Below are 12,998 nucleotides of genomic sequence, written 5' to 3' on the forward strand. Positions count from 1 at the left end.
CAGAAAAGAAAGTCCTAAGTTGTTTGGTTATACAACAAAACCTTTCGAGTATCTCATACTCTAATAATTTTAAAATACTTGTGCATAAATGCAACTTTTTACTGCAACTTTTGTTAAAATTAAGTGCAAATTTTTCACGATTTTAATGCAATAAAAACTTGCCCTACTTATTACTATATAAGTAATGCAGCGTAGTGATTTTTCCATTTAGGGTACGCAAGGAACCACATTTGGATACTTTCAACCACCTTGCCAGAGTGCTAAAACTGCCGGAGTGGTGAGCTATCCGCAATGTTTCAAATATCTCCAATGAGCTAAGTGGAGGTTTCCAAACGATCAAATTGGATGACAGTCAAAGTTAGCTTCCGGAAAGTCGTCACAATATCCTGCTTTAATTGGCGGAGATAAGTTGTGATTCACAGCAGGAACGCCTACACTCTAGTTAAAAGAGTTATTTATTACATCATAATGATTGAGCATGTGTTCCGATATTTTTTGTGTCGGTACCTAAGTTCAAAAACACATCGCTGATGACGCATCAGGACGATCGTGGAAGCATTCGATTATTATCGCGTCAGTGTGACATCACAATGAAGCTGGTAGTGGAAACTATTCTGAATTATTATCAACCACACAGCGTTGTAGATGCGATGTCGCGATATGGTCCACTTCCTACCTTTAGGGATGTGATAATGATCTTTTCACTTTCTGATCAAAGAGTGGATGCAGGGAAGGAAGTCATCAAAACCTGAAACGCCGTTGCTCCTCATGCTGCTTTGATGTGGAGATGAAATCTGCATTGGAAGTTTTATTGCAACGAATGAAAAAACGATTTTTAAACGTAAGTCAACGTCGGTTGCAATAAGCAGCGCTGTTTATAAGCAAATTTTGATCCTCCGTTAACTCAGTTGAGCCAACCTTGCCATAGTCGTCAGAAGAAGGTTGATAGCGGTTTGTAGTGACGTCTCCAGCAATGCAGTGTTGATGATTATGATGTCACTGGGTTTGAAGTAGATAGGGTTTTTTTTAACTTTTTTTGTTTATTAAAAAAACAAATTTGTAAACTTGTTATGTAATAATGTATTGCTATTATTATTCATAAAGTAATTTCGGCCTTCGACAGTTGTCATCTGCATCCAAACACAAATAATTACTTTTTAACAATAGATTGTTTGTTGGTTGATTGCTTGTACGAATAAGCGACGATTACCCGACGGATAACCGAAATGTTCGTATCTCTGTTGATTGGATTCGCTGTCATCACTCAGGGTAAGTGCCGCAATTAAAACAAACACGAAGAACTATTTTGTGTTTTGTGTTTTAATCTAAAACTGTTCACAACCGATTTGCTTTGATGAAAAATGGATTTTTCACTAAAAACCAAACAAAAGAATTTGATTTCGAAAATTGTCTCTTTCGAGCAATCCTACTTCGGCCACCTTATCCGCACTATTGATGACGTAACAACAAAGAAATCGCTCCGCCTGCTTTGTTTGAAGTCGCAGATTTAAATTATCCGGATATGAAATGTTGATATTGTGCAATGACGTCATCACTCCCTCATGTTCGGTTGGTGTCAGACTTACATTCACACCACCAGAAAATTTACTTCTGTTGATGTAAACTTAACGATATTTTATAACACGCAGGCATCGCGGATGAACCTGCACTTGAGGACTTCCTGGTTCGTTTGTTGGCCAGAGACAGAATGGAGAGTGAAGGTGAGTCTACACTATTGAAGAGGCGTTTGCACTTCACGCAATGATGAAAATATTTATGGGTGGATTTGTTCTGAAATGATTCAACTTTTTGTTACTTGACAAACACGAAATCACTAAATTAATTTCAAGTGGAAGCCGGAAGCTACTGCTTTGAATGTTCTGGAACTTTAATGGAGAGCACGAAAGTTACTCAACCAAAATTCGATGCCAAAAGCCACAGTTGTGCTTGAGTAAGATAGTCTGATTAATATGACGTCATAGATGATATGCGACATCGCTGTGCGCCCCCGCCTGATTGTTTTGTCATTGATAGGAACAAAAGAGCGGCGTTAGTTTAACTATTGAGGTGTGCACTTGGTAGCGCACTTCATTAAGCGTCACCTTGTGATGGAATAATTCCAGAAAATTCCTCAGTCCGAACACAAAGACCCCTGTAGACAATCATTGTCATGACATTTGTTTCCAGGCAACCAGACAGTCACGAGTGGTTGCCCTTTCAACCAGAAGCGTTGCCTAGCAACGTGTGAACTAGGATTCCAGACCGATCCTCGCGGTTGCGTCATTTCCTGTCGTTGCAAAACGAGAAGACTATTCGAAGGTGACGTCATACTCACAGGTGGGTTTTCACGTCATAGCAACTAGTTCGAGCGTTCCATGTGCTACATAGCGACAGAACTATGTATCTGAGATGCATTGGTGTGTTGAGGTTTCAACGAACTCAGCTGCTTAACTACGCATATCCGGTAGGTGGCGCTCAGTAACAAGTCGATTGTTATGAAAAAATGTGGTATAGCGCCATGTAGCAGCACTAATTTTACAATTGATACCACCAGGAAAGGACGCTGCGGTGCAAAGTGAGGATAGAGCCGTGTCCCGTTTCAGATCTCGGTGGACAAACATTCCTGGCCCAGACGGTACCTACCTCATCCCGTACGTGATCCGGCCATCGCTAAGTGGGTGATTCTAATTATCATCATTTCGACGTTTTGTCAATCGTGCTGACTGACGAAACGTCGGCAATGAAAGCTAATTACCATATTTCAACATCTTGTGATAATTATAGTCTACAGTCACCGAAAGAACGCAAGAAATTAATTTATAATCATTTGTTTGCTCTCTTATAAAGTTCATTGTTTGTAATTTTTATCGACCTGGCAACACTAAATGAACGCATCAACTTTATCATCTTCATTCTCCACAACGTCGGTTAAAGCGCTGGACCATCTCGGATAGTTAACAAAACAAGCAAAGTTTAGAAAATCTCTTGGAAAATATGCATTGCTAACACCTCAGTGAGTCCAATGAGGATTTAATTCCATCCAGAGGTCCGGAGACTGAAGATGTAGGTAGTCAAATCAATCTCTAGCATGTTATTAATTGAGCAATGAGCATCCTACAAGACACAGTAGTACGCTTTCGACAGGTGTCGAGCCGATGCTCTCTGGAACGTCAGAAGAATTCTTTTCACTGTTTTGCCGCGTAATCTTTATGTCGTAATAAAGTTTAACAATTTATTTTTCTGCAGTGGGAAACTCCCAAGCGCAAGAAGTGATCCAGCAAGCCATCAATGACTTTGCGACCACAACTTGCCTGAGATTCGTACCCAGAACCACAGAAGTTGATTATCTTGTTTTTGTGGGTGGACATGAATGCTCTTCTTATGTGGGCCGTGTTGGAGGGCCACAAAAAGTACGAAGTCTTTTGTCACTTATGAATATGATTTTACATGTTTTCATCGAGGTCATTGTGCAACCTCACAAAGTATCGAACAGCTGTGCGCTGTGCGAGTTGCATGTGTTCAATGAAATAGATTCATTTTATATCAGTAACTTGTTCATATGTCTCCCAGGCAGTCTCACTAACGATTTAGTTTGGTGTGGTTGCTTTCACATATTTAAAACCAATATGAATTATAGTGAAACAAAAAAAAATACTGCAATGTATGTCCTTTCACTACTTGTGTAAAAATACATGAGAAAATCTGTTATAAAAGAATAGATCCTTCTCGTTTTTGCTGTTATGGCCAATCTCCATATAAACCTCAGTTTTCATTGAACTTCGTCACTAATTAAAGACCTTTGCGAGGTCGCTCTTGCAATAGATGGAACTCAGTGGCTCTCTTGCTTGGGTCCCGAACCACGATCGTTGGAAACAGAAGTGACCCTTCCACTCCACATGGCTTCCACCAATGTTTTCAATTATATTTCCACGATCGTCTATTGTACAGTAGTTCCCTATGGCGTGGTCTGGACCATGGAAGGTCTGACGTCGGTAGGGTAGCCAAGGTTACGCTTACGTATGTAGATGGGGAAAGATTCTAACTTTCAACTCGTCACGCAGAAGCTTTCCACCTTGTGCGTAATTGATCAGCAAGTAAGCTTTTTCATTGTGACGTCAAATTCTTTGCAGATCTTCCTTGGAGAGGGATGTGAGTACAAGGACATTGCGATCCACGAGATGATGCACGCTCTCGGATTCTGGCACGAGCATTCGCGACCCGACCGCGACCAATTTGTTACGATTCTTTACAAAAATATTGCGAAAGGTCAGAAAACTATTGGCGTTGAATTGCGCCTTTTTCATTGTGACGCAACTGGCAATAACGTTGATCGCGCCAAATTTGGTTTAAACGCTCTCGTTGGAAATTTCAATTTTTAGATACTGTTGTCGCAGTTTTGCAGTTGCAGCGACTGCACCTGCCACCGCAAAATTTAGTTGCTTATGGCTGAACGGAGAAATTGGAACGACGTAAAAGTAACAATATGAGTAACGTGAAGATTGGTAACAGAGGGTTTCCATTTCACGAAAGTTCACCAAACAAGAACTAAAATTATCTTAGCCCGCATTTTTACAGTAGTTTTGCAGTAAGGTGACCAACTTCTATAGCATGGAGTAGAAGGTATACGTTGGCAACATACAGTATACTAAGAATGTGTTTTTGCAAAGCCCTGAGAACATCACAGACCTGCGTTGCCCGTTACAAAACAAACGGTATCAGTGCAGACTGGTGCGATGCATTCGACACCAAATCTTTCTGTTGCAAAATTCATTAGATTGAGACAATTTGTAGTTCTATATTTCTTAGGTCAAGTACCAAGTTTTCATGAACAATAGTTTAAGATTAGAAATTTGAGGAAGATTTTTTTCATCATACCTAGAGCCAGACTGTTACAGCCTGGTGATTAAATATTTGAATTAAGTGGACGGGAAGGCAACGAAGCCAATCTTCTTGTCCACCTTCAGGCATGTCAATTGAGTTTTGTCAAAGACAAAACCGAATGCTCTTGATCGGTGTCGAACTGGTGTCCTTTCAATCGTCGTAGAAGGCTCTTACCATTTATAGCTAGATCCACTTGGTGGTGAAGGCACTGAATGCTCGTTTTAAAGTCAACTATCACTTCCTTCTATTCAGTTGATAGAAGCAACTTCTTGAAACGAAGAAAGAACTTTATTAGCTCTTTCTGCTCCCAGTATGACGTCAGATCGGTGATGCAATATGACGGCTACGCTTTTTCAGCCAATGGCAAGCCGACAATAAGAAATAAGTGAGTCTGCGTTTATAAATTCTTTTATTTTGCGTGTATTGTGGCATTGTGTGACAACAGGTAACTTAGTAGTCTACTTGAACAGTTACTGGTGTACCGGTAGTCTTCTTGAAATTGAATTAATAAAAATCAAAATAGTTTAAAAGAAAACGATGTATTTTCATCAAATACCCGTTAACAAAAGTCAACAAATACATCGATTCCAAACTGTCAATCTCGGTTACCGGGACGCGAATTTTTTTTCCCACGAACTTTCTGTTACTTCGCGTAGAGTTTGTATTAATACAGTGTGAATGCAAACATTTTTAGTTGGCTTGTTTAGTTGAGTGGTTTCATTATGTTCGTGTTCGTAAAGATAACTATGTTCGTAAGGACAACGGTTCGACGCCCATCGAAATCATTTTTTTTTCTTTAAATTAATTTTTGCGCTGCACAAAAGTTTCAAAAAACGTAGGGTTAGGATTAATGGGTTAGGGTTATTTCTTAATCAATTCGGAAAATTTTACTTTTAGAGTGACCAGAATCAATTTCTTTTGTCAACTTTTTAAAACTTGACTAGACTTGGTGTATCAGTGTCTCCAGGCTAAGTTTTTTTCAAGTTCAATGTTTAGATTTGGACCTGGAGGGGGAAAATTGGCTGCTTACGTTGAAAACCGCGCGAAAAAATGAATCGGTAAAAACAGTCAACGCGCCGCGCGGTAACCAGTAGACTAATGGCTACACTTAGCCTAAGTTACAGAAATATGCAAATGACACAGAAAGTTCAGGGGAAAAAATTTCGCGACCGGGCCTGCGTCAATGGTTCAAAGCCTCTGCAAGTATGCGAAACTGCCAGGATCAAGCTCTCAAAAAAGCTCAGTCCGAGGATAAAGATCAAATCAATCAATCAAGTTTTGATTGACAAAATTCGATCTTCTTCCTCAGCATCCTAAGATATAATGGCTGAATTTTTTCTTGTTTGTTTGTTTGTTTGTTTGTTTATCTTTATCCTGCATTGCGGGAAAGCGGACTTGAGCGCTATGCATCGGTGTACGCCTTCCGACATACACCTGACCCACGCTGCAGCCGACGGCAATGTCTGTTTTCCGGTTGTCTACTTTACTTATGACTTCAATTTGGTACTACCCATTACTCGAAATCGATCACTAGGTAGAGGCAATTATCGTTAAGTTTCTTGCCCAGAGAAACAACAGCAAGTGCGGGTGGTTGGAGTCGAACATGCAGGCTCTCGACTGCGAGCCCAACGCGCTAACCACTCGGCCACGGCTGCCGACTTAAAGTGGCTACCTGAGTCAACGCTCTGTCATCGCTGTGTCACTCATTTGCTGGTTTTGTCGCGGCAAGGGTAACGGAACAATGTCTTTTGCTAACTTTTAATTGCTGATTTTTTTCAGGAATTCAGGACAACCCGTCCAGGCACAGACCGAAGGACTTTCCAGTGAAGATATCAAACAGATCAACCGAATGCACAATTGTTGAATATTTTTCCTTAATTGATCTGTGATGTCATTGTCAGTGTCGACTGTCGACCTCATTGTTTCTTGAAACCTCACAATTAAACTCTAGGCCACGCGACATTGTGTAGGCTACGCACACAATGGTAAGCCTATCACTGACAGTCTGTGGCTACAACAGCAGGCTAAACCATTACACATGACCATAGAATTAACAAGAAAGAAATTTTAATTTCTCGTTTTTGAAACCCACACTTTTTTCTTAGAGTTCATTCTTTTCGTTTTTTCTTGTTAATTTTGTGGTCATGTGTAATGGGTTTACCGGCTATAACAGACCACAAGCATGTTGAACAGTGTTGTTAATTAATGTCGTGGTGACAAAATCCATGATACTTGATCTGTTTGTTTTCTATGCTTGCTGTTAGAATATGAAGTATGATTCGATAAAATACAATACCAAAAGTGCAGTAAAAGAAAACTACTGAAATATATTTTAGCGGTAGGTCTACTCAATGGAAGAATAGTTTGAAAGTAACAGCCCTTTAACATTAACAAGCGGAAACATTACTCTGTTAATCTCTGTGACCGATTCTGCGGTAGGCACTTTAACATGCAGATATCCAATCCAGCACGAACCAATCAGAAGCTACGCTGTTCATGACGTCATCAAGGTTGCGTTTAGAAAGAACAAAGGAAAAACGCAAATTCTAGCTAAATTAAGTCATCGCTTTGCTATCGGTTGGCTTGGCGCAGAGGGTTAGGGCGGTGGTAGACTAGTCATTTCATTGACGTGGGTTTGATTCTCACCACTGCTATAGCTCTTTTTTCTTCTGTAATTACCGAAGTGGTTAGCGGCAGCCGTGGCCGAGTGGTTAGCGCGTTGGGCTCGCAGTCGAGAGCCTGCATGTTCGACTCCAGCCACCCGCACTTGCTGTTGTTTCTCTGGGCAAGAAACTTTACGATAATTGCCTCTACCTGGTGATCGATTTCGAGTAATGGGTAGTACCAAATTGAAGTCATAAGTAAAGTAGACAACCGGAAACAGACATTGCCGTCGGCTGCAGCGTGGGTCAGGTGTATGTCGGAAGGCGTACACCGATGCATAGCGCTCAAGTCCGCTTTCCCGCAATGCAGGATAAAGATAAACAAACAAACAAATACCGAATAAAGTTCAAACTGATGATCAAGTCTCTGGCGGAATGGTCATAATTGGACAGACGACGTAACATCTGATTGGTTCGTGGTGGATTGGATATCTGCATGTTAAAGTGTCTACCCGATTCTGCGTCGGTGATTCAAGGTAACAACTAGAAAATCACACAACTAAGGCGAGAGAGAAAATGAAAAAAGAAAACTGATCGGGAAATAGTTAAAACATCGCACTCTCGAATTTTTTGGCGCTAAAAGTAACTACTTTCAATTCTCTCATTTTCGCAAACCATCATTTTTCCCGATTTTTCATTTTTTTCAATTTTCCCTTTCGCCTGAGTTGTGTGATGTTCTAGTTGTTACCGTGATTCAAAGCCTCTATAAGTAGGCATTTTAGGCCTATGTGAAACTGCAGAATCAAGCTTCCAAGAAGACTTTCTCAGTATAACAACAAAAAATTTCTACTGTGGTAACGTTTATTTTACGTCACTTATAGTTAAAGATGGTAAAATTTATTTTATAAGGTAATTGGCTATCTAATTAAATTCTGTCTGTCTAACGGATATTCTAACTAATTCGGCTATCTGACTCCATTAACTATTTCCACACAATTGTTATTCGAATTATAATTTTTAGTTATCAGAAGGTGATCATATAATATTGCAGGTTTATGACAGAAGTTGAAATTAAACATTACAGGATAATGAAACTACAGGACAGTGAAACATTATTACGACTTATTACATTTTAGCAGTCGTCCAAATGATATACAAAAGTACACAATCGATTTGATGTTTTCTAAACGGAGCTGAACTGATCTGACTGTGTTCTCGCCAAATGCGAACAAATCATTTTATTGTCAGTTCCCTTTTTCTTATTTACTTCGGGAGCAGATTGCATGGAAAATTACAGAAACATTAGCAAATAAATTTAGGTTAAAGTAGTTCACTTTAGTAACAGAAAAGAAAACTTATATAACGAAATAATGGATCGCTACACTCAGTGGCGTACGCAGGATTTTGTCAAGGGGGGGGGCCATTGACAGTAGCGTATAGCCATAAATTTGTAAAGGAGGGGTTTGACAAGGGCGGGCGAAGCCCGACAGCGTTTTTGCCTGAGAGGACACCCAGCGGCGGGGGGTCTGGGGGGCCTCCCCCAGAAAATTTTAAAAATTACTTTGAATTTGGTGCATTCTGAGAGCATTTTCAACAAAAATGTGGGTATGAATATTCCTGTAAAATGGTGCTGTCAGGTGGCATAGCAAAAGGATAAGATCATGTTTTCTTCGGCATTTTTCGGAAATAAAGCTCAATCAATCAATCAATCAATCGTTTATTTATCAAAAAACAAAACACAAAAGTGACATAAAACAATAATAGCCTACATACAATGTTGAGGTTTTGTTATTGATAGGGAGACAACGAAACGACCATACGGTCAACTAGTCAGTTGCCACCCTGGAAAGAATAATTTGAGTTATGAAACTAATCAACAATTTAACCAAATTAGTTACAATCAAAAAAGAAAACACAAACAAGACTAATACTTCGACTAGTAGCTTACAATTAATTGTCAGCTTCATAAAATTGTGTGCGAGATTTTCCAACAAATAGTAATCATGAAAATCAGTGGACACTGGACACCATGACAATAGACATTGTTGAATGTAAGAGCTTAGGACTAATGAAGACCCACTTATCAAGTATCATAACTTTGCAAAGCTGATGCTTTGCTATGTTTTTTGAAATCATAAAAAGATAACTTTTTGAGATTGCTTGGAACCTCTGACCACACCACTGGTCCAAATACTTGTATGGATTTTTTGCCAAATTCTGTATTAGTGCGTTTAACAAAATAATTATTGTTTGCTTGATATCTAGTGTTATGGTTGTGGATGAGTGAAGAACTTGTGAACAATGCACAGTAGGCAGAAGGGTACAAGTTCATGCAGACTCTGAACATGTGTTTTTTTACTTCCAGTGTACATATGTCTTCCAGCTTTAAAATATTCATTTAAAAAAATAATGGACTGGTATGGGCTCTATAATCGCTTTTTGTGATTATTCTTATTATTCTTTTTTGCATTTTTCTGAGAGGGTCTAGAACTTTGTTGCAAGCTTTACCCCAGCTAGTAATGCAATATTGAAGGTGGGAGTAAATTAAAGTATAATAAACGGTTGTCAATGTGTCTGAATTCACATAATCTCTCAGTTTTAATAGTGCCCAAGAACCCTTAGAACCCTATAGAGAAAGCTAAGTCTCTATGTTTTCTAGTTGCTAATTCCTGGCTGAGATGTTTGAATGTTAAGCATCATTCCCAAGCATAAAAAGACTGAAGGCATGATTTTCAATATCGTGATGTCACACGCGTGCCAAAGGGGGGTTGTAACCCCCAAACCCCCCCTGGCTACGCCACTGGCCATTGATATCCCAGACGTCTTCATGATATCCCAGTATGGTTTTAGTTTAGACTTTATCCATTTTTTTCTCACAATAATAGGCTTACAGAACACTATGCCACATTGGCATACCTGGGGTGGGGTTGGTGGATTGGGCCATGTATTTCGTATTAGCTTAGTCTATAGAACAACCTTGTTAATTGCTCTGACAGTGCAATCCAAAACATATTAAATGCCTTAATCTACGTTGTTAACTACTAAAACATTTTTAAGGGGGGGGGGGGGGCCATGGCCCAATGCCCCCCCCCCTGCGTACGCTAGTGGCTACACTACCAACAGTCATCAGCAAATTTGTGACGAAAAGGAAAGTAACAGCTACAATTGTACAAATACGAGAAGGCCTTTACAATAGGCTTGTGAGTTCACCGATGTTTTTTCATGTAAGATAGATTTTTCAAATTTCGGGACAGGTGATGAAACGTCAGGTCAAGTGAGCTTCATCCTGTGCTGCTAAAATACCATTTGGTGCTTTATAACTTAGATTGAGCATTCATCAGCAGTGTTCCCCTAAAAAAATTAATATTAGGCCTATACAGAAAATTTAAATTTATACTGCGCAAAATAATTTTTTGTGCAAATCATCATTTTAAGGCGTTTGTAGAGTGGCGAATAATTTTTTTTTTTTAATTTAACTCTCAGTCGAAAATCTGAATTCTTAAGGTACCGTAGCCTAAACGTTGTTCGACCCCACTGTGTTCTTCACACAAATGACAAGGCTTGGCGCTTGGCAGTATTTTATGATTTAGTTGTTGGCAAAGAATAGATGCCAGATGGTTCATCGCAGAAGCAGCTTCGAGCAATGAAGTTCATTGAAGGAACCACCTTTTCCTAGTCAAACTTGACCCCAAACCACAATAAAGGAACAAAAAATCCTTGGTGCTGTTTGACACAATTTTAGTTGTCTATTTCAAAGATTATTCAGAATTTATAATGGACAATGCTGAACCCCTTTAGAAATAAAATTAAAGAACTATTTCTATTAATTAAATTCTATTTGAAAAAGGACCTTCTGATGATTTTGAGGACCTTCTGGCTGGTCTGGTTTCATTCAGTTCAGTTGTTTTTATTTCTGACCATCATATCAAAAACAATACACGTCTACATAGCAAAGGTCGAGAAAAAGATAGAACAGGTTGGCTCTTTTTAGAGGCAGTTGGCGCAGAAAAAATGTTTTGGCCCCTTGGCCCTTTGTTTTCAATATTTGGCTCTTTTTAGAAGCAGTTGGCACATAGGCCTACTATCAAATTAGTTATTTAAATAAATGTCTTTCGGAAATTAAGACTGAAAAGTGTTATTACAATTTTTTAGACAGTGTTTAGCTGACAATGTTTATGCCAATGCCAAAGATTCAAGTGGAAATACTGTAGAAGGTAAAGATTTGGAATTGTTCTTGTAGAATGTAGACTGTGTTGTTGCAATGTTGTAACGTTATTGACGTTGTTAACGTTATTATGTTTTATTATTAACGTTATTGAACAATTTGGTTGTTCTTTACCCAGTTTGGCCCTTTTTTCGACATTGTTTGGCTCTTTTTCTCAAAAGCTGTCTGACAACCCTGAGGTAGAAACGTTCGTACGGTAGGCACTTTAACAAGTCGAAATTCTGCCACTGAAATTGACTAGGATGAAACCGCCAACCAATCATAAGCTACGTTTTCTGTGACGTCATTACGTGAACAAAATGTCTGCACGAGTGCGATTGATTCACAGCTGATCATTCACAGATCCAACAATAATGTCGAATTACAGAATTTCAGCATTAGGGTTGTTCCAAAACTGCTGCATATCGTACCAATAACACAAATAAACTTTTTGAGATCAATTTTCTTCGCTTCGAATATGCTTTCGTTTTTTGAATAGCACTTCAGGTTTGTATTTTTATGTGTCAAGTCGCAAAAAAATGTTTCTAAAATGTCACTCAGAATCACAACGCATGGTCAAATCCGCATTGTACAGGCTTAAGGTTAAGGTCGTCGCTATTATGTCAAATTGCGTCACATTTGCATCGATATAGGTCAAATTTAAACACTGAAACTGCCTGTTCGGTACTACAAATACCAATAACTTTATGCAATTACTTTAATCAAACATATTTCGAGCTGAAAAGTGTTAGTCTGCGGCAAGATTTAACAGTTTAGCTCAATTAATTCCAACTGCCTTTGTCTAAATCAGGGGTTGCCAACCTGTGGTACGCGAAGGTTTTTCCGGTGGCACGCGGGTAGCTTCCGCTTTTTTTCACAAAAACGTGGATTCACAACTTTATATTTTGTTCATCTGATTTTGTTTACAAAAAAAGATTGCTCTTGATAGATATCATCTACTGTTCAAATAGCGTGGAATAATGCTAGTTGTAAGCTAAAAATAGATCGGAATAAAATGTTCAATAACAGTTACAAGGAATGTTCTCCAATGAACTTCTGACTCAGTATGGCCTCTTCATATTCAACGCTAGCTTCCCATGCTGTTCCACAGCTACTGATTTTCGCTTCCACGTGGGAATACGAGCAGCGATTTTCAGTTATGATGAACATCAAGTCAAAAAAACGAAACCGACTAGGTGCGCCCGGAAATGACTTTCGATGCGCTGTTCGCAAATTTACACCGGGCATCGACCAATTGGTGGACAGTAAACAAAAATCTCATTAAATTTAGTTGTGGTGCTTTAGGGTTA

General features: G+C 39.1%; 1 protein-coding gene across 2 annotated transcripts; it reads left to right on the forward strand.

The window, feature by feature from the left end:
- Positions 1-651: 651 nt before the first annotated feature.
- Positions 652-7,182, forward strand: LOC145786936 (hatching enzyme 1.2-like). Of its 2 annotated transcripts, XM_082598678.1 has the most exons (9): positions 652-841; positions 1,168-1,269; positions 1,650-1,721; positions 2,188-2,337; positions 2,555-2,674; positions 3,247-3,410; positions 4,131-4,266; positions 5,134-5,266; positions 6,661-7,182. In XM_082598678.1, the coding sequence occupies exons 2-9, from the start codon at positions 1,227-1,229 to the stop codon at positions 6,743-6,745; spliced, it is 903 nt and encodes a 300-aa protein (XP_082454804.1). In that variant the 5' UTR covers positions 652-841; positions 1,168-1,226; the 3' UTR covers positions 6,746-7,182. The 2 variants fall into 2 exon arrangements, with proteins under 2 accessions (XP_082454804.1, XP_082454805.1); XM_082598679.1 differs by lacking the exon at positions 5,134-5,266.
- The last annotated feature ends 5,816 nt before the right edge of the window (positions 7,183-12,998 follow it).

Source organism: Aplidium turbinatum, chromosome 17 (genome assembly GCF_918807975.1).
Source record: "Aplidium turbinatum chromosome 17, kaAplTurb1.1, whole genome shotgun sequence".
Lineage (NCBI taxonomy): Eukaryota > Metazoa > Chordata > Ascidiacea > Aplousobranchia > Polyclinidae > Aplidium > Aplidium turbinatum.

Bases quoted from the DNA above. Each gene is read 5' to 3' on its own strand.
- LOC145786936 (XM_082598678.1), top strand. From the start codon at position 1,227: ATGTTCGTATCTCTGTTGATTGGATTCGCTGTCATCACTCAGG. The intron at 3,411-4,130 runs GTACGAAGTCTT...AATTCTTTGCAG, and splicing joins GTGTTGGAGGGCCACAAAAA to ATCTTCCTTGGAGAGGGATG. The intron at 4,267-5,133 runs GTCAGAAAACTA...CCTTCTATTCAG, and splicing joins TTACAAAAATATTGCGAAAG to TTGATAGAAGCAACTTCTTG.